The sequence below is a fragment of the Ahaetulla prasina genome, chromosome 1 (assembly GCF_028640845.1).
Source record: "Ahaetulla prasina isolate Xishuangbanna chromosome 1, ASM2864084v1, whole genome shotgun sequence".
Classification (NCBI taxonomy): Eukaryota; Metazoa; Chordata; class Lepidosauria; order Squamata; family Colubridae; genus Ahaetulla; species Ahaetulla prasina.
In genome coordinates this window covers 301162560-301184446 of record NC_080539.1, presented here as the reverse complement: position 1 = coordinate 301184446, position 21887 = coordinate 301162560, and the positions used below count along the sequence as shown (strand labels likewise).

Sequence of the window (21887 nt, the reverse complement as noted above, 5' to 3'; positions counted from 1 at the left end):
ACCATCAATTGGAGATGCTTTTCTTTCTGCCACTCTATTGTTCTAAGTTATGTTTTGATCATTGGCTACTCTACTGATATGAAAGTTCAGGTTTATACAAAACATAATTATTTTACAAGAATTTCTAAGCTGGAAGGTGCTGGTGTGCTTGTGATATGCTGCTACTACAGGTAGTCCTCAACTTACGATGACAATCCAGCCCAAAATTTATGTTGCTAGGTGAGAGATTTGTTAAGTGAGTTTTGCCCCATTTTACGATTTTTCTTGCTACATTTGTTAAGTGAATCACCACAGTTGTTAAATTAATAACCCGGTTGTTAAGTGAACTTGGCTTCCCCATTGACTTTGCTTGTCAGAAGGTTGCAAAAGATGATCAGGTGACCCAGGGGCACTGCAACCGTCACAAATGTGAGTCAGTTGTCAAGCATCCAAATGTAAATCACATGGCCATGGGGATGCTGCAACAATCAAGTGTGAAAAATGATCGTAAGTCACTTTTTTCAGTGCCGTTGTAAGTCAAGGACTGCCTGTACTAATAGACTTTCTTGACTGTCAAGTATGTTTAAAAGTGACCTAAAGTAGAACTTGAATAGACATATTAAGCAAATAGCTAACTAGCCCCTAATGTACTTAAAGAATCAAATAACAGCCATTTTATGGAAAGAAATATCTCCTTCATCTTCAGAAGTATTAGTCAATATACTTAGAGGGCAAAGAGCTGGTTTCATTGTCCTCAAGAAACAAACATGGATCTTAAATCTACTGCAAAATATACTTTATTTTTCAGACTATAAGACACACCTAAATTTACAGGAGGAAAACAAGAAAAAAATAGTTTTTGTCCTCAATGCGTCAGTTTTTCACCCTCCCTGGCCCACAGAAGCACTCTGCAGTGCCCCACACGGCCTGTTTTCACCAAAAACAGCCCCGTTTTTGGGCTCCCAAGCCTTCCGCGTGTCACGTTTTCACCCTCCCAGGCCCCCAGAAGCAGCACTTTGCAGTGCACCACACGGCCCATTTTCACCAAAAATGTGACCATTTTTGCAAAAACCACACCCTTTCTTTGCCTGTAGAGTGCTTCTGGGGGCCAGGGAGGGCGAAAACACGACCCGCGGAGGGTTTGGAAGGCCAAAAACACCCATATTCGGTCTATAAGATGAACCTAAATTTTCACCCACTTTTTTTGGGGGGGGAGGGGAAGGTGTGTCTTATACTCCGAAAAATACGGTAGATACTGGAAAATGCTTTAGAAAAAATTTGTATCTGTTTACATACTTGCTCTAATTCAGCATTACAATATACATTGCAACCATGTTCCACTGGAATAGTTGGTGATGATGAAAGCAATATAGGAATTGTTATATTGAAGAAACACACATATATCAAGAACTAACTTATGGGACTCACAAAAAGGCCAGATGGTACCACACTACAAAAGAAAAGAAATCTGTGTTTTGTTCAGTCATGACAATAGCACAAAGAGAGGCAACGGAAAAACTTGAAAGGAAAGATGTTATACATATTTAAGAGCTTGAAGAAGTAGAATGCAAATATGTTCAACTTTACCTCATTATTACAGATGAAACATGATAAAAGTAAATATTTTACTAGAAGACAAATACAAAGCATCATATACTTGGGTAACAATATGCCTACAGATACCTCACTGGGCACCTGTCAGATTGCCTATCCTGTCTGGCTTTTTAAAATTGATGTTTTTGGCACTAGGCTGTAATTGGCTGGCACTTAGGTTGTAATATTGTTCTCATTTACCATAATCACATCAATTCTTAGAAAATTAATACAAATGATAGTTTTAACTATTTTTTTTAATTTGGAAGTGTGCTCACTAGATCAGAAAATGAATGATAACCAGGGGCAGTAGGGATTATATTCTTTGATAGCCGGGAACAACTTCACCAGTTTGTCTTTTGACAAAGGGTATTTGTGGTAAGACCTGCCAAGACATCCATTTTGTGATAGCATCAATACCACATTTTCAACATTCCAATGTGTCCAACTGACCTCATTAATTCTGTAGAGATTGTATTTGTTCAACCTGTCTTAGTTCGAGTTGAAGGATCCAATATTAGCAATAGTAATGCTGTATTTGATGCTAATTGAACTCAGAATAGCATTAGCATAAAATGATCTCAAAATGTAAAACACCCATAACTTGCAAGAAGTTGAAATTTCTTATAAGCCAATGTATACTATGTAGCGGAAAACCACACTGAGAGACAGTGCTGCATCTAAGTATTCCAGTTACTTACCAATGCTTCCCTTTTCCTGATCTTCTCTTTCAGTAAACATAGGCTGGTTTGGTAAGCTATTTCTAGAGCGAGTGACTGATTCTAGTTGTGAAGCCCTTCCCAACAGAGATAGCTCATCAAGCACTTCTCCCTCTTTGGCCTCTAAGTCAGATTTAGAAGTTGTTAGTTGTTTTATTGTATCTGGCATCATTAGATTTGGATCATTCAAACAGGCTACTGCACCACTATCCAAGCTTAATACCCTGGTACGACTCTTGGCACTGTTTGTACTGTGAGTCTGTCGGGTTGAATGCTTTTTGACAATCGTATCTGTGCCCAAGTGAATTTTGTAAGAATTTTCCAAGTCTGTGCCTCTCTCTTTGGCAATATATTTTGTCTTTAGGGCATTGAATTTTCCTTCAGGAGACTGGCATGAATGAGAAGTTGTGCTGGAAGAGCTATCACTGCTGAACTGGTGGGCTGACTGCATACTTGAAGTTCGGCTCAAATCACTTTGATCACTTGAGTCTTCATCATGGCAAAAACCTGCACTGTGGAGCTTGGTAGCAGATACTCCTCGGAAGGAAATATACTCTTTGTGTCGGCTTGTGTCAAAACTACTCGCCCGTTTTTTCCCTGTCCTTCTCCTGCTGGATTTTTGAGCTGAAGCTGTCCGATGGATTAAGCTACAGGATTTAGGACGCACATCCCCCTCCTTCTGCTTTTCTACCATTTCCTTAAAAGTTCTTGAGTCAACCACGGAAGATTTCTCTTTATGTTCATCTCTTTTCACAGTAGGGTTTCCGGGAGACTGTTCTGCTTGTGTTGTTAGTTCATTAGCATGAGGATTCTTATTTGCTTCTTCTGAAGCAGAGGTACTAAGGGCCCTCTGATTGTGCATCTCCTCTGATGCATTCAGGCATTCTTCTACTTGAATGCAACTGCTGGTGTTAGTTTCAACTATAGTTCTTTCCTTGCTCGTCCTTTTGTTAGTAGCAACGTGACAGTCCTCGGAATCAACAGCATAGTCTTTTTTCTTGCTGCTTTTTTTCTCTTCTTTAGGTGATACCTCATGGTCTGACAACATGCTTTCTATATGAGTAGAACTTGTCTGCTCACTTTTATAGCTGCTGACAGTACTGATAGTGTCACGGTCAGTCCCACTACAATAACTCTCTGTTGAGCCACTACTTCTTGTACTCAGGCTTCTCAGGCTATCCACACTTTTATCTGCTTGTAGAGATTTACTCCTGCTGCTTTTGACTAGCAGCTGTGGACTGCTACATTTTAGAATATCATCTAGTTGAAATACACCAGAGATACATGAGTTCTCAGCTAATGATTCTTTGGATCCTGTTCGAGGCTTGCAAGCTTCTAATTCACTGACAGTATCCAGCCCCCGCCTTTGCTGGTAGAGAGGAAAGTCATTTAGTGATACATCTGGAAATGCAACAGCTGAACTGGAAGTCCGTGGCACACCTCGTGGTCTATGATCTTTCCTGTACGAGTGTGAATGCAAAGGGACAAGAGAAACCATTTCAGTGTCACATGCATTGGACACAGAAGGATCTATATGCTGATTAGGAAGGCACACTTTATCAGTATTGTCTCTTGATAACTCTTGTGCAGTTGACAATGAGGGCTGAATGGATACAAAGGAATCAATGGAGACCAGATGAAAAGTCTTCCGATCAGCTGTCAAATCTGTTTGTTTAAAAAAATGAAACAAAATTAAGAATTTTGCATATTACTCTCAGTTATAAAATATCATTTATTCTAAAAAAAATTCAGCTAATGTGTGAATACAGAATCTGCTCTCACAAATGACTAAAATCCACACCTTATTATTTTCTTAGTTATTCATCTTTCAGCAAATCTATGCACAAGAATATCACAGTCTACCAAAACCCTAAACAATGATAATGGAGGAAACCATTACATGGAATTAATGCAAGAACCCAAAAGAGGTAGAATAAGTATTTTACAAAGTATAGGTAGTTCTTAACTTACAACCATTAATTCAGTGACCATTCTAAGTTACAGTGGCTGATTGAAGGGATTGATGACCAATCTCAGCCTGTTATTAACAGCAGCTGCTTGCAATATTGCAGGTTCAAGTCCCACCAGGCCCAAGGTTGACTCAGCCTTCCATCCTTTATAAGGTAGGTAAAATGAGGACCCAGATTGTTGGGGGGCAATAAGTTGACTTTGTATATAGTATACAAAATGGATGAAGACTATTGCCTGACATAGTGTAAGCCGCCCTGAGTCTTTGGAGAAGGGCGGGATATAAATGCAAATAAAATAAATAAATAAATAAAATAAAATAAATCTCCAGGTTACAGCTGTTGTAGCATCCCTGTGATCACATAATCAAATTTTGGGTATTTGGGCCCCCTCTGCAATGTTAACCACAAAAATATTGCAAGTCCCCCCAACCGCCTATCTTTCCTCACCTATGCCCTTCCTGCAGCCACAGGGTCGTGGTGAACCAAGATGCCCTGAGCCACAGTGCCCAGCTTGGTGGGCAGCAGTCAAAAGGGCAGAGATGGGGATCATAGGTGTATGGGGAAAATTGAAAATGCAGTCCCTTACTTATCAAGAGCAGGAGCTGGGGAAACAACAGGAGCTTACCTTCCATGTGGCGCTTGGGTCTCGAACCTGGGCTGTCAGCTTTCCAGCTGACAAGCTCAGTCTTTAACCACCTAGCTATCGTGCCCCCATAATTAAATAATAAAATATTGTGAATAAAAAATATTGTAAGTAATCAGTCTTGGTAATTACAGTAAGTTAACTTTTTGATGAAGTCCAGATAACAAAAACAAGTCATTAATTTTGTATGAATATTATGCTAAGTGCATTAGCTCACTTGACTGCAGATCTGGAAGCATGCAAAATATAACATATGGATATGTGTGAAAATCACTTTATCAAGTTTGTTGTAGAGAAGTCTTTTTTTAAAAAAATAACTGTTTAATTCTAACTCTTTGCAAGCTACTTTCATTAAGATTCATATCACTAGCATATGAATCCACAGAGAAAAATACTTATGACACATCTAACACCCTCTGAGGTTTGCTAGAAAATAATTAAAAGACTTTAGAATAGCAAAAGACTTCAGATGTGATCACCGTAACTTTACCTTGATTATATGACATATAAAATGATCAATTAATACCGCAAGCTACAGTTAAATGACTATTATTTTGCAAATACAAAATTAAGAGAGTTATTATTTGTTTTACTAAAAAAGTAACATGGATATAAAACATAAAAGGTTGAACAAGATATACATACCTTGCTCTTCACTCCCTTCTTTACAAAGACTAGAACTCTGACCAAGACTCAGACTGATATCATCAGAAGTCTTTGCAGTATCTGTATCACCTAAGTAGTAGAAATAATGTTAGCTCAGAAAGCATCACCCTATATGCCTAAAGGAAAATAGAATTTAAAAGGTGTTTTTAATTCTCTACATATAGTTATAATGATCTGAATTGTATACTCTAATCTGTATTACATCAGCAGGGACCCTGTTGCATACTCCTGTTGTATTAATGTAAGGCTACACTGCGACAGGGCAACTAAGAAAACCAAAAGATAATAGGACATCTCCACCATATTAAATTATATTACGTTGCTGGCTAATATGTCTGTGAAACCACAAAACTGATGAGAAAAAAGATTCATCGAGGAAGACTAAGAGAGCTTGCTAGTGTTACATCCACTATTCAAGAAGCTGCAGAATTTAAAACAGGGAGGCCAGTTGCAGTCTGTGAGACCTCATCATACTCAGGGCTTACCTTACTATTTCCAGTGAACAGCCCCAGATAATCCCTATAAGATGATAGCACGAAAACGACTCTCATATATGATATGGTGAGGATATATATTGCAAATGAAATCTCAAATGGTCAGTACATCCTTAAAACCAAAATAAGTCTCACCCTTCGTATAAGGATGAAAGAGCACTAACACCTCTAAATTCCCTGTTTGCAATGATACAAATGACCTGTAATTCTTGAATCCATTCTTCCATACAAAATCACACACACCGAGGACACGAGAGCAATCACCAGGGGCTAAGGACATGTTTTAATGTAATTCCTTATATCAACAAAACAAGTTCATTCAACATTATATCCCCAAGAAGATTTGGCTCACTTATGCATTATTTAAAGGAAACTAAATTGAAGGTTCTAACCCCATGTGAAGTGAAGAAGATGGGAAATCACCAAATGTCTTCTTGGCTGCCCCAAGCCCTGAAATCCTCTATACTTTCTCCTAAATTAGAAAATGTCCCTAACTACCTGTTTTTCAGAAAATGTTAATATTATTGTTTTCTATTTCTAATATTATTTTCTAGAGCAGTTGAACGCTGATGATGCATGTTAGTTCATTTTGCTGCATTAGCTGGTTTTATTTATAGAATAGAATAGAATAGAATAGAATAGAATAGAATAGAATAGAATAGAATAGAATAGAATAGAATAGAATAGAATAGAATTTTATTGGCCAAGTGTGATTGGACACACAAGGAATTTGTCTTGGTGCATATGCTCTCAGTGTACATAAAAGAAAAGATACGTTCATCAAGGTACAACATTTACAACACAATTGATGGTCAATATATCAATATAAATCATAAGGATTGCCAGCAACAAGTTATAGTCATACAGTCATAAGTGGAAAGAGATTGGTGATGGGAACTATGAAACGATTAATAGTAGTGCAGATTCAGTAAATAGTCTGACAGTGTTGAGGGAATTATTTGTTTAGCAGAGTGATGGCCTTCGGGAAAAAACTGTTCTTGTGTCTAGTTGTTCTGGTGTGCAGTGCTCTATAGCTGCTTTGAGGGTAGGAGTTGAAACAGTTTATGTCCAGGATGCGAGGGATCTGTAAATATTTTCACGGCCCTCTTCTTGATTCGTGCAGTATACAGGTCCTCAATGGAAGGCAGGTTGGTAGCAATTATTTTTTCTGCAGTTCTAATTATCCTCTGAAGTCTGTGTTTTTCTTGTTGGGTTGCAGAACCGAACCAGACAGTTATAGAGGTGCAAATGACAGACTCAATAATTCCTCTGTAGAATTGAATCAGCAGCTCCTTGGGCAGTTTGAGCTTACTGAGTTGGCGCAGAAAGAACATTCTTTGTTGTCCTTTTTTAATGATGTTTTTGATGTTAGCTGTCCATTTGAGATCTTGCGATATGATAGAACCCAGAAATTTGAAGGTTTCTACTGTTGATACTGTGCTGTCAAGTATTGTGAGAGGTGGAAGTATGGAAGGGTTTCTCCTAAAGTCTACCACCATTTCTACGGTTTTGAGTGTGTTCAGTTCCAGATTGTTTTGGTTGCACCACAAGGCTAGTCTTTCGATCTCTTGTCTATATGCGGATTCATCATTGTCTCGAATGAGACCAATCACTGTTGTGTCATCTGCGAACTTCAGTAGCTTAACAGATGGATCATTGGAGATGCAGTCATTGGTATACAGAGAGAAGAGAAGTGGGAAGAGCACACAGCCTTGGGGGGGCCCTGTGCTAATTGTACAGGTATTTGATGTGATCTTGCTTAGCTTCACCTGCTGCTTCCTGTTTGTTAGGAAGCTTGTGATCCACTTACAAGTCTGTTCCGGTACCTGTAGCTGGTTTAGCTTAGTTAGAAGAATGTCTGGAATGATGGTATTGAATGCTGAACTAAAGTCTACAAAAAGGACCCTTGCATAGGTCTTTGGAGACTCAAGATGTTGTAGGATGTAGTGCAGAGCCATATTAACAGCATCATCTGTTGATCTATTTGCTCGGTATGCAAATTGCAAGGGGTCTAACAGCGGATCCGTGATGGTTTTCAGGTAGGAAAGCACTAGCCTTTCAAAGGTTTTCATGACGACAGATGTTAAAGCAACTGGTCTGTAGTCTTCTTCGCACTGGGATGATGGTAGAGCATTTGAAGCAAGAAGGAGTTATCTTGTCTGGGCCTGGAGCTTTTCCTGGCTTTTGTCTGTGAAATAGGTCCTGCACTTCCTTTTCTGTGATCACTAGGGGTTGTGAACCCAATGAAATGGGGTCAGTTGTAGGAGGCTTGGCTGTTGTTGGTGTGTCTGAGATGGGGGTTGTGGACATAGGTGGCTGTAGTTTCCTTTCAAACCTGCAGTAAAACTCATTCAGGTCATCTGCCAGTTGTTGATTACCTTCTATTCTATTCTATTCTATAACGTTGCAAGGAGGGAAAACCTGTATGGCCGGACCTGACTTATTCCAACTATGAAACGATTAATAGTAGTGCAGATTCAGTAAATAGTCTGACAGTGTTGAGGGAATTATTTGTTTAGCAGAGTGATGGCCTTCGGGAAAAACTGTTCTTGTGTCTAGTTGTTCTGGTGTGCAGTGCTCTATAGCTGCTTTGAGGGTAGGAGTTGAAACAGTTTATGTCCAGGATGCGAGGGATCTGTAAATATTTTCACGGCCCTCTTCTTGATTCGTGCAGTATACAGGTCCTCAATGGAAGGCAGGTTGGTAGCAATTATTTTTCTGCAGTTCTAATTATCCTCTGAAGTCTGTGTTTTTCTTGTTGGGTTGCAGAACCGAACCAGACAGTTATAGAGGTGCAAATGACAGACTCAATAATTCCTCTGTAGAATTGGATCAGCAGCTCCTTGGGCAGTTTGAGCTTACTGAGTTGGCGCAGAAAGAACATTCTTTGTTGTCCTTTTTAATGATGTTTTGATGTTAGCTGTCCATTTGAGATCTTGCGATATGATAGAACCCAGAAATTTGAAGGTTTCTACTGTTGATACTGTGCTGTCAAGTATTGTGAGAGGTGGAAGTATGGAAGGGTTTCTCCTAAATTAGAAATGTCCCTAACTACCTGTTTTTCAGAAAATGTTAATATTATTGTTTTCTATTCTAATATTATTTTCTAGAGCAGTTGAACGCTGATGATGCATGTTAGTTCATTTTGCTGCATTAGCTGGTTTTATTTATAGAATAGAATAGAATAGAATAGAATAGAATAGAATAGAATAGAATAGAATAGAATAGAATAGAATAGAATAGAATTTTATTGGCCAAGTGTGATTGGACACACAAGGAATTTGTCTTGGTGCATATGCTCTCAGTGTACATAAAAGAAAAGATACGTTCATCAAGGTACAACATTTACAACACAATTGATGGTCAATATATCAATATAAATCATAAGGATTGCCAGCAACAAGTTATAGTCATACAGTCATAAGTGGAAAGAGATTGGTGATGGGAACTATGAAACGATTAATAGTAGTGCAGATTCAGTAAATAGTCTGACAGTGTTGAGGGAATTATTTGTTTAGCAGAGTGATGGCCTTCGGGAAAAAACTGTTCTTGTGTCTAGTTGTTCTGGTGTGCAGTTCTCTATAGCGTCGTTTTGAGGGTAGGAGTTGAAACAGTTTATGTCCAGGATGCGAGGGATCTGTAAATATTTTCACGGCCCTCTTCTTGATTCGTGCAGTATACAGGTCCTCAATGGAAGGCAGGTTGGTAGCAATTATTTTTTCTGCAGTTCTAATTATCCTCTGAAGTCTGTGTTTTTCTTGTTGGGTTGCAGAACCGAACCAGATAGTTATAGAGGTGCAAATGACAGACTCAATAATTCCTCTGTAGAATTGAATCAGCAGCTCCTTGGGCAATTTGAGCTTACTGAGTTGGCGCAGAAAGAACATTCTTTGTTGTCCTTTTTTAATGATGTTTTTGATGTTAGCTGTCCATTTGAGATCTTGCGATATGATAGAACCCAGAAATTTGAAGGTTTCTACTGTTGATACTGTGCTGTCAAGTATTGTGAGAGGTGGAAGTATGGAAGGGTTTCTCCTAAAGTCTACCACCATTTCTACGGTTTTGAGTGTGTTCAGTTCCAGATTGTTTTGGTTGCACCACCCTTGCATAGGTCTTTGGAGACTCAAGATGTTGTAGGATGTAGTGCAGAGCCATATTAACAGCATCATCTGTTGATCTATTTGCTCGGTATGCAAATTGCAAGGGGTCTAACAGCGGATCCGTGATGGTTTTCAGGTAGGAAAGCACTAGCCTTTCAAAGGTTTTCATGACTACAGATGTTAAAGCAACTGGTCTGTAGTCATTCAGTTCCTTGATGGTGGGCTTCTTCGGCACTGGGATGATGGTAGAGCGTTTGAAGCAAGAAGGAACATAATTTAATACTGTTTGTAATGCCCAAGCGTCAGTGGTTGTGCAATGCCATTGGCTGACAAACCTTCCAAGACACCCGCCAATGGGACTGATGTTGGAGCAGTCACTTGGTCCGACGGTAGGGCCAATAGCTTCCACCCCGAAAGGGACGTCTGGATTGCAGTTGTCTGGTGCGATCATGAAAGGACTGCCTGTCCACTGATCTATCCGCGCCCTGAGGATAAGCCCTTTGACAGGCCAGGGCCTGGGTCCTGGTGTCAAGCATATGAAATGGCTGTCTGAGATAGGGAAAAGCGGGCCTCCTATCTGTCCTTCTGTAAACGTGAGGAAGATCCTTCCTCTTGTCTCTGCCTTCCACTAGGATGGGGTTTAAGGCCTCTCCGAAGAGGTTTCCCCCTTTGAAGGGGGCCGAAGCTAGCCTCCATTTCATCTTCATGTCGGCTTGCCAATGTCGCAGCCATAAAAGACGTCTAGATGTTACATTTGACGCGAGGGCCCTTGAGGCAAACTTCGCCGTATTGAGGTTGCATCAGCGGAATACTCGGTTACCGCGGATCAGCTTGTTTATGTCCTGATTCAACTGAGTGTTGTCAGGAGAGACACGTGATTGCATTTGGCAAAGCCAAATTAGAGATGTCCTGGCAAAGAAGGACGCCGCCGTGGCAGATCGAATTGCCCAGGCAGCCGCTTGGTGGGTCTTACAAGCGGTCAGCTCAGTCCTTCTGTCCTTGGTTTTCAAGCCTTCAGCCGAATCTGAAGGAAAGATGCTAGAGGTAGCTAGGTCTACAGTGGGTAGCTTCAAGAGTTCCTCAAGCTCTTGCTCCACCATGTACATTTTCCTGTCCATCCTACTAGAGACAGAAATGGTCCCGGGCTGATTCTATTGCTGTTGGATAACATCAACTGATAGTTTGGGCAATGGAATAATGTCCTGCTACATGACAGGTTCAGTGAAAAGAAGAAAAGTGAGGTCTTGAGGGTCTGTGGATCCCTCAGAATGCCCAAGAAGCACCCCCATTTTGGCTGTTGTTTTTGCCTTAAGCAATAGTTTTAAATAGATCATGGCGGAAAAGCCCTGTGGTGGCAGGTTTATCTGGTAGGATCCCCTCGTCCTTGGAAAGATTAAAGTCTGCCATGTCTTCCTCATCGATAAGCGACAAGTTGCTATGATGTGAGGGTAAGGAAGACTGAGGCTCCTGAATATATTACCTGTCGAGATGAATCACTGGGTGAAGGGCCCGTTGACAGGGCTCAGGCAATGGCAATGGGGTTAGAACGCCCCTGAGTGAGGGCTGCATCAATACCTTTAGAAATAGTGTGTCCAATCATGTCACACATTTCCTGTGATAATTCAGATCTCTGACCTTCCTCCAGACGATCCCCACCAAGGAGGGAGTGAAGGTGGCAGAGGCCCGGGAACACCTGTGATGGAAGGAGGACCCCAGTTCGTAGTTGATGGCACTAGCCAGCCCAGGAGGAGGAGGTGTGGCCAAACAAATAAATCTCAACTCAGTCTCTGGCCAATCAGACGAGGTTAACACCCATTGCTTGGACTCTCTAAGCAGCGCACAGGAGAAAAATTAAATTATGTTCCTTCTTGCTTCAAACGCTCAACATCTTGAGTCTCCAAAGACCTATGCAAGGGTCCTTTTTGTAGACTTTAGTTCAGCATTCAATACCATCATTCCAGACATTCTTCTAACTAAGCTAAACCAGCTACAGGTACCGGAACAGACTTGTAAGTGGATCACAAGCTTCCTAACAAACAGGAAGCAGCAGGTGAAGCTAAGCAAGATCACATCAAATACCTGTACAATTAGCACAGGGGGCCCCCAAGGCTGTGTGCTCTCCCCACTTCTCTTCTCTCTGTATACCAATGACTGCATCTCCAATGATCCATCTGTTAAGCTACTGAAGTTCGCAGATGACACAACAGTGATTGGTCTCATTCGAGACAATGACGAATCCGCATATAGACAAGAGGTCGAAAGACTAGCCTTGTGGTGCAACCAAAACAATCTGGAACTGAACACACTCAAAACCGTAGAAATGGTGGTAGACTTTAGGAGAAACCCTTCCATACTTCCACCTCTCACAATACTTGACAACACAGTATCAACAGTAGAAACCTTCAAATTTCTGGGTTCTATCATATCGCAAGATCTCAAATGGACAGCTAACATCAAAACATCATTAAAAAGGACAACAAAGAATGTTCTTTCTGTGCCAACTCAGTAAGCTCAAACTGCCCAAGGAGCTGCTGATCCAATTCTACAGAGGAATTATTGAGTCTGTCATTTGCACCTCTATAACTGTCTGGTTCGGTTCTGCAACCCAATAAGAAAAACACAGACTTCAGAGGATAATTAGAACTGCAGAAAAATAATTGCTACCAACCTGCCTTCCATTGAGGACCTGTATACTGCACGAATCAAGAAGAGGGCTGTGAAAATATTTACAGACCCTCGCATCCTGGACATAAACTGTTTCAACTCCTACCCTCAAAAGCAGCTATAGAGCACTGCACACCAGAACAACTAGACACAAGAACAGTTTTTTCCCGAAGGCCATCACTCTGCTAAACAAATAATTCCATCAACACTGTCAAACTATTTACTGAATCTGCACTACTATTAATCTTCTCATAGTTTCCATCACCAATCTCTTTCCATTTATGACTGTATGACTATAACTTGTTGCTGGCAATCCTTATGATTTATATTGATATATTGACCATCAATTGTGTTGTAAATGTTGTACCTTGATGAACGTATCTTTTCTTTTATGTACACTGAGAGCATATGCACCAAGACAAATTCCTTGTGTGTCCAATCACACTTGGCCAATAAAAATTCTATTCTATAAAAATTCTATTCTATTCTATTCTATTCTATTCTATTCTAATGCATCTGCTGAGGTTATTCAAAGATGAAAATTAGAACGTTACCTTTAATGGTAGCTGCAGTTCCATGACGAGATAAACCTGATCCAATCTAAAAAGAAAGAAATAACCAAATGAGTTGCACCAGTAATTTACCTTCTTAGGCAAAATTGGGATAACTGGAGTAAATACCTGAAATCCTCTTTATTAATAGAATAATAGGAATAGTATCTTTAAGCTTTTTAAAAAATAATCTTTTAAAAATGATTATTTTGTAAACACAAAATATTAAGCTATTGTCTACTGCAAATTAATCATATAATTGCTTCCCCTCCCCCCCAAATCATTCTGCTATTTTTGCTCCTCTCATAAAATAATTTTGGAATTTTAAATAATGTTTTAAATAATGTGAATCACCATCACTCATAACAATAATGCATAAATAACTGCAATTAGTAATACCTACAGACATCCAAATACAATGATTCACAGAATCCAATCAGCCCAATGTTAAACAGCTGCAGAGAATAGCAACAAAAATAACGGTTTCATTGCCAGAATAACTTCAACAAATTATGTAAATAAAAAAGAAACACTTTGAAAGAATTTAACAAGTGTATGATATTGCAGTAATAAATGTACGATGTTAAAATCCTGGAAACTGACGAAAAGCAACGGAAGTAACAGATCCTCAATAAACTAAAACAAAGGATGATGAAATAAAAATAACCATGAATGTTAAAGGGTACTGGTACTTGGCTCATATTTCAGCTGAATTTAACTTAAAAAAGGCATGTGTTCCCAAACAATTCTTACCTGGTTATTTAGATCTAGGCCAGCAAAAGAATTCCGGGAACTGCATCCTACTGGAGGTGTGGCTTCTCGAATAAATTCTGACATCTCAATCCCTCCGCCTGGATCACTAAAAGGTAAAAAAATTTAATGTTTAAAGTAATATTTTGATTATTTATGTCAAGTTACACCAAAGGATATATTTGAAATTTCTTCATTTGCCAATATTGTTAATACTCAGTATATCTACTGAAACTGCACAAAATTCAATGTTGTAATCCAAAATCTTTAGTTAGCAAATTATCAAGAGTTGTTCTATCTCTTCTATATCTAAGTAAGAATAAGCTTCTTTATATTATTATACTATTTTATACCCAAGTTATTCTTCATAAAAGTGCCCCCCAAGATGGCAGAATCCAAAAAATTATTCTTCTCACAAAAGTGCAAAAGGTCTCTGATTGCAAATAGGTATGCTAAAGAAAAGGTGTATACTGAAGATACTGAAAAGGTGTACAGTGGAGATATCTTAGAAGATATTCCCTACTTACAAGAAACTCTAGTATTAAAAGATGAAGTAAGATCAATATTCCAGTCATTACCAAGTTGGAAGGCTACAGGAACTGGTGAAATAACACACAGAAATATGGAAATCAACAGAAAAAGAATCAGTAAAAGTTGTAACCAGACTGGAGAAGGATACAGTAGCCAACAGACAGGAGAAGAGCCTTTTCTGCCTTGGCTCCCTCACTCTGGAACATTGTGCTGTTTGAGGTGAGATCCACCATCACCCTCCTTTCTGAAAAAGGCCTGAAAACCTGGTTCTGCCAATTGGCTTGGGGTCCCAATAGTGTCCTACTCTGTACATGGTTAATAGACTAAGAAGATCCCAGTTCCATCCCATCTGATTTTGTTCTGATTCCCATCTTATTATTTTGTTGTTGCTGCACACACACACACATACTGTGTTTCCCCGAAAATAAGATCCTGTCTTATATTTTTTTGAACCCTGAAATAAGTGCTAAAGCCCGATTGGGCTTACTATCACGGAATGTCTTATTTTGGGGGAAACAGGATATATATATATATGTAGGTCTTTGGTTATTCGGGTTTTCTCCCGCGTAAAATTGGAAGTGTCTTGGCGACGTTTCGATGAAGTCTCATACGTCATCTTCAGGCTTCAGCTTCGTGCTTCTGTTTGGGGCAATGCCATTCCATCCAAGACCAAAGGTAGCAATTTTCCATGGACCAAAGAACCCCAAACCCAGAGCCACTAGGTCTTGCCAGGGTTCAGTTTCAGCTCATTGCTTCCCATCCAGCTCCTAACAATTTCCAAGCACTGCAAGTATGATCAGCCTATTGATGATATATCAGTCCATAGTGATGGATGGTCTTATCCAGTGTCTTCAAGATAATGCTTTTAAAGCCTTTAAAATTTTGTCTTTATATTTGCAATCACATCATCCCGCTGACTCATTATCAGTAGCATTCAACTACTATTTCAAGGTCTTTTTCTCAAGTGCTGTACCTCACTCTAGCCAAGCCAGACAACCTCCGTGCTATATTGCTGCATTTGATTTTTGCTTTTCAGATGTACAACTTTGCTGTTTTCTGTATTCAGTTTTATTCCATTACTTTCGCTTCATTTCTCTAACCTATCAAGATTGTTGTTTGTTATTAGCTATCCCACACATTTTTTTTATCATCTGCACTAATGAACACATAAGAACAGAAGACTGAACCATATGGCTCCCTGTTTGATACTTTTCTATATCTAAGTAAGAATAAGCTTCTTTATATTATTATACTATTTTATACCCAAGTTATTCTTCATAAAAGTGCCCCCCAAGATGGCAGAATCCAAAAAATTATTCTTCTCACAAAAGTGCAAAAGGTCTCTGATTGCAAATACCGTATATACTCGAGTATAAGCCGAGTTTTTCAGCACGTTTTTTGTGCTGAAAAACGTCCCCTCGGCTTATACTCGGGTCTATACGGCTTATACTCGAGGTTTTTTTTTAAGCCTCGCTTATACTCGAGTATATAGGCTTATACTCGAGTTTTTTTTTTTTCTTTTTTTCACATTTTACCGGACGGAAGCCCTGCCTGTGCAGTGAGAGGGCGGGGCGGGGGAGCCGCCAGCCTTCTCAGCTGAGGGAGGGAGGCTTTCTCCAACCGGTAGGTGCCTCATTTCCCACCCTCGGCTTATACTCGAGTCCCCAGTTTACCCCAGTTTTTGGGGTAAAATTGGGGACCTCGGCTTATACTCGGATCGGCTTATATTCGAGTATATACGGTAGGTATGCTAAAGAAAAGGTGTATACTGAAACACTGTACAGTGGAGATATCTTAGAAGATATTCCCTACTTACAAGAAACTCTAGTATTAAAAGATGAAGTAAGATCAATACTCCAGTCATTACCAAGTTGGAAGGCTACAGGAACTGGTGAAATAACACACAGAAATATGGAAATCAACAGAAAAAGAATCAGTAAAAGTTGTAACCAGACTGGAGAAGGATACAGTAGCCAACAGACAGGAGAAGAGCCTTTTCTGCCTTGGCTCCCTCACTCTGGAACATTGTGCTGTTTGAGGTGAGATCCACCATCACCCTCCTTTCTGAAAAAGGCCTGAAAACCTGGTTCTGCCAATTGGCTTGGGGTCCCAATAGTGTCCTACTCTGTACATGGTTAATAGACTAAGAAGATCCCAGTTCCATCCCATCTGATTTTGTTCTGATTCCCATCTTATTATTTTGTTGTTGCTGCACACACACACACATGTTCTAAGATCCTGTCTTATATTTTTTTGAACCCTGAAATAAGTACTAAAGCCCGATTGGGCTTACTATCACGGAATGTCTTATTTTGGGGGAAACAGGATATATATATATAGGTCTTTGGTTGTTCGGGTTTTCTCCCGTGTAAAATTGGAAGTGTCTTGGCGACGTTTCGACGAAGTCTCATTCGTCATCTTCAGGCTTCAGCTTCGTGCTTCTGGGAGCATATATATATATGCAACGCACGGTCCGTGTTATGCAACGCACGGTCCGTGGCCAATAAGGCCCCCCTAATACATGATCTGATTCAGGGGGGTGCCGCGGATATTATAGGCGTTACGGAGACCTGGTTGGGCACTGAAGGGGGTGTGCCCCTGGTCGAGATGTGCCCACCAGGTTTCCGTGCATTCCATCAGCCGAGGGCCCAGGGTAGGGGTGGAGGGGTGGCGGTTGCTATTAAAGAGAGCCTAGAGCCGAGGGAGACCACTGTACCTCAGATTGCCGGGTGTGAATCCCTCTTTGTGAGGTGGGGTCATAGATGTCAGATGGGCTTGCTGGTCGCGTACCTGGCTCCTTGCTGCGTGACAGCTGCCCTGCCCGAGCTCCTGGAGGTGCTTGCCGGGTGGTAGTGGAGACCCCAGACTTTTAGTCATGGGGACTTTAACTGCCATCTGCCGCTCCATCGACGGTAGCTCGGGAGTTCTTGGCTCCATGACGGCCTTGGACCTGACTCAAGTAGTGGATGGCCCCACTCACATCGGGGAGGCACACTGGACCTGATTTTTGTCTCTGGTCAGTGGTTGAGAGATCTGGACTTAAAGGAAATAGTCATTGAACCTTTGTCATGGTCAGATCACCTCTCCTTCGCCTGGACTTTCTGACCGCCACCCAACACCGCAGGGAGACGGAACCATTACGCTGGTACCGCCCCAGGCGCCTGATGGACCCAGAGAGGTTTCGGACGGAGCTTGGGCCACTTCCTGAGGGTCTGGCTCACGGCACGGCAGAGGAACTAGCTGCAGCCTGGGAACGGGCTGCGGCTGGGGCTTTAGACCGTGTCGTGCCTTTGCGGCTCTGACCCGCGCAGATCCCAACCGCCCTTGGTTCTCCGAGGAGCTGAGGGGATGAAACGCCGGAGAAGACGCCTAGAGAGTTCCTGGAGGTCCAGCCGCTCAGAGGTTGATCGGACACTAGTTAGATCCTATACTAGGACCTACCTAGTGGCACTGAGGGAAGCGAGGCGCTACGCCTCCTCATTGCGCCGGCAGATAACCGCCCAGCTGCCCTGTTTGGTGACCCGCCTCCTTCACCAGGGGAGCGGGATGACCCGATGCGGGACGTGCTGAGGAGTTTAACGGTTATCTATACGATAAAATCGCTCAGCTTAGGGACGGTCTGGACCAAAATTGTGGCGATTCAGACGGGTATCTGAGGGCGGTCTTGGTGATGTTGTTTGGGATGAGTTTGACCCTGTGACTGAGGACATGGACAGGTTGCTGGGTAGATTGAATGCCACCACGTGTTTATTGGACCTGCCCTCCTGGCTGGTGCTGGCCACTCAGGAGGTGACACGAGGCTGGCTCCAGGGGATTACGAGTGCTTCCTTGTTGAGGGAGTCTTCCGCCGCCTTGAAAGAGGCGGTGGTGAGGCCCTCCTCAAGAAGCCTTCCTGACCCGCTGTTTTAGGTAATTATCGTCTGCGTCTCCAACCCGCTGCGGCGAAGGTTGTAGAGAGTATGGTGGCATATCAGTTTCCTGCACCTGGAGGAAACTGTCTATCTGGACCTGCTCCAGTCCGCCCGACCCGGTTACAGCACTGAGACGGCTTTGGTCAAGCAGGATGATCTCTGAGGCCAGGATAGGGGTTATTCCTCTGCCCTGGTCCTATTAGACCTCTCAGCGGCTTTTGATACCATCGACCATGGTATCCTGCTGCGCCGGTTGGAGGGATTGGGAGTGGAGGCACCGCTTATCGGTGGTTCTCCTCCTATCTCTCCGACCGTCGCAGACGGTGTTGACGGGCAGAGGTCGCCCCGCGCCTCACTTGTGGGTGCCGCAGGGCCGATTCTCTCGCCTTCTGTTCAACATCTATATGAAGCCGCTGGGTGAGATCATCAGTGGCTTCGTGTGAGGTACCAGCTGTACGCTGATGACACCCAGCTGTATTTTCCACACCGGCCACCCCAATGAAGCTATCAAGTGCTGTCCCGGTGTTTGGAAGTCAGACGGGTCTGGATGGGGAGAAACAGGCTCAAGCTCAATCCTCCAAGACGGAGTGGCTGGATGCCGGCATCCCGCACAGTCAGCTGAGTCCGCGGCTGACTGTCGGGAGCGAGTCATTGGCCCCGATGGAGAGGGTGCGCAATTTGGGCGTTCTCCTGGATGAACGGCTGTCTTTTGAAGACCATTTGACGGCCGCTCCAGGAGAGCTTTCCACCAGGTTCGCTTGGTGCGCCAGTTGCGCCTTTCTAGACCGGGATGCCTTGTGCACAGTCACTCACGCCTTGTGACGCCTCGCCTGACTACTGCAATGTTTCTACATGGGGCTCCTTGAAGGGCATCCGGAGGCTGCAGTTAGTCCAGAATGCAGCTGCTGGTGATAGAGGGAGCCCTCGTGGCTCCCGAGTGACACCCATCCTGCGCAGGCTGCACTGGCTACCTGTGGCCTTCCGGTGCGCTTCAAGGTGTTGGTGAACGCCTTTAAAGCGCCCATGGCATAGGGCCGGGTTACTTACGGGACCGCCTGCTGCTACCGAATACCTCTCACCGACCTGCGGCGCCTCACAGAGAGGGACTCTCAGGGTGCCGCCGCGACAGTGTCGCCTGGCGACACCCAGGGAAGGGCCTTCTGTGGGGGCTCCGCCTCTGGAACGAACTCCCCCAGGACTTCCAACTTCCGACCTCAACCTTTCGCATGAGCTTAAAACTTACTTATTTATCTGCGCTGGACTGGGTTAGTTTTTAAGTTATGGGTTTTAATGGGTTTTATCTCCAAATTTTAATTGTGGCCAATTTAATAAGTTTTTAATTGTATTTTAATTGTATTTATAGTGTATTGTGCATTTTACTTGGCTGTGAACCGCCCTGAGTCCTTCGGGAGAAGGCGGTATAAAATTAAATAATAAAATAAATAATATATATATATATACATATATAGTGACCGTCATCTTCAGGCTTCGTGCTCTGGGAGGCACGAAGCTGAAGCCTGAAGATGACGAATGAGACTTCGTCGAAACGTCGCCAAGACACTTCCAATTTTACGTAGGAGAAAACCTGAATAACCAAAGACCTACATACAAACACCCGCGAAAACCTCAGAAAACATATGTGTGTGTGTGTGTGTGTGTGTGTGTATTATTACATTTATGTTGCCCTTCTCACTGATGAGCAATATGCAGCATATAAATGTAATAAATAAATAAAAATTAAAAATACAAAAGTAGAGTTAACAGAGTATGCAAACTCTGTAGTCTTAATTGCTAGCAAAATAATGCTGAAGAGCATCCAATGTAGATTAGAGCTCCACCTGGAAAAAGAGATGTCAGATGTTCAAGCTGGCTTTAGAAAAGGGCTAAGGAACCTGAGATATTATTGCTAATCCAGGCTGAATAACTGAGAAAGCCAAAGAAGATACTTGCTTCATTGATTATATAGAAAAGCTTTTAATGGTGTTAATCATGTCAAGCTGTTGAATATGCTCATAAAAATAGGAATCCCAGAACATCTAAATGTTCTCATCAAAACCATATATACTATACAAGTCAGGAAACCACAGTACAGCAGAACATGGTAAAATAAACTGTTCCAGATGGGCAAAAGAGTGTGACTCTTCCCTTATTTATTCAGCCTACATGCTGAATCTTAAGAAAAGATGGATTGGAAGATGAGGATAGACACTTCTGGGGAAGAAATGGCAAACTCAAGAACAACACATAAGTTAAGCCATTTGATGGGCTCTGTCCCACTCTGGGTTCTCCAGATCTTCAAAGTCTTACGAAAGAATGTCAGAGTGGGGGCAAGTTTAATTTCTGTAGGGCTCCTTATTCCAAAGGGAGGAAGTCATCAAGGAGAAGGCACTTCTTCTGGTCCTGCCGGATGTATCTCCTTAGAGGAGGGGAGCCGCAACATTCTTTGCCTCCCGCTCTAGTAGTTTGGGTAAACGTAACAGGCAAGAGAGGGTCCTTCAGATAACCCAGTCTCAAATCATAAAGGGCTTTAAAGGTGACAAACAGCACCCCTAAATCGCACCTGGAAGCAAATCAGCAGCCAATGCAGCTTCTGCAGGAGAAGTAACACAAGCCCACCCAGGTCTGTAAAAACCATGCAGGCCACTGCATATTGGACCAACTGCAGCTTCCAGATGCTTTTCAAGGGCAGCCTTACAACCCATGTGGAGTGCATTGCAATAGTCAAGATGGGAGATAACTAGGGCACGAGTGGCTGTGGGTAGGGATTAGTGATCCAGTAAAGGGCATAACTGGTGCACAACCTTCAGGTGTGCAGTGCCTTCCTGGCCATGACTACCACATGCTCCTCGAGCAGGAATCATGAATTGAGGAGAATTCCCAGATTACGCATTGGGTCTGTTTGGGGCAATGCCATTCCATCCAAGACCAAAGGTAGCAATTTTCCATGGACCAAAGAACCCCAAACCCAGAGCCACTAGGTCTTGCCAGGGTTCAGTCTGACCTCAATACCGGGAAGATTCTGGAAAAGAGCTGATGTAGTTCCCATCTTCAAAAAGGAAAAAACAGATCCAGGAAACTACAGACCTATCAGTCTGACCTCAATACCGGGAAGATTCTGGAAAAGAGCTGATGTAGTTCCCATCTTCAAAAAGGAAAAAACAGATCCAGGAAACTACAGACCTATCAGTCTGACCTCAATACCGGGAAGATTCTGGAAAAGAGCTGATGTAGTTCCCATCTTCAAAAAGGAAAAAACAGATCCAGGAAACTACAGACCTATCAGTCTGACCTCAATACCGGGAAGATTCTGGAAAAG

At 42.2% G+C, this 21887-nt stretch overlaps 1 protein-coding gene across 1 annotated transcript in view; it reads right to left on the bottom strand.

The window, feature by feature from the left end:
* The window catches only part of PCNX1 (pecanex 1), a 120299-nt gene that overhangs the window by 86471 nt on the left and 11941 nt on the right, over positions 1-21887 (bottom strand). The window contains exons 2-5 of the mRNA XM_058162083.1: positions 14133-14238; positions 13383-13428; positions 5550-5639; positions 2274-3956 (exon numbers count right to left, since the gene is read on the bottom strand). Coding sequence (XP_058018066.1) covers positions 2274-3956; positions 5550-5639; positions 13383-13428; positions 14133-14238 — 1925 coding nt within the window. The remainder of the gene's footprint in view (positions 1-2273; positions 3957-5549; positions 5640-13382; positions 13429-14132; positions 14239-21887) is intronic.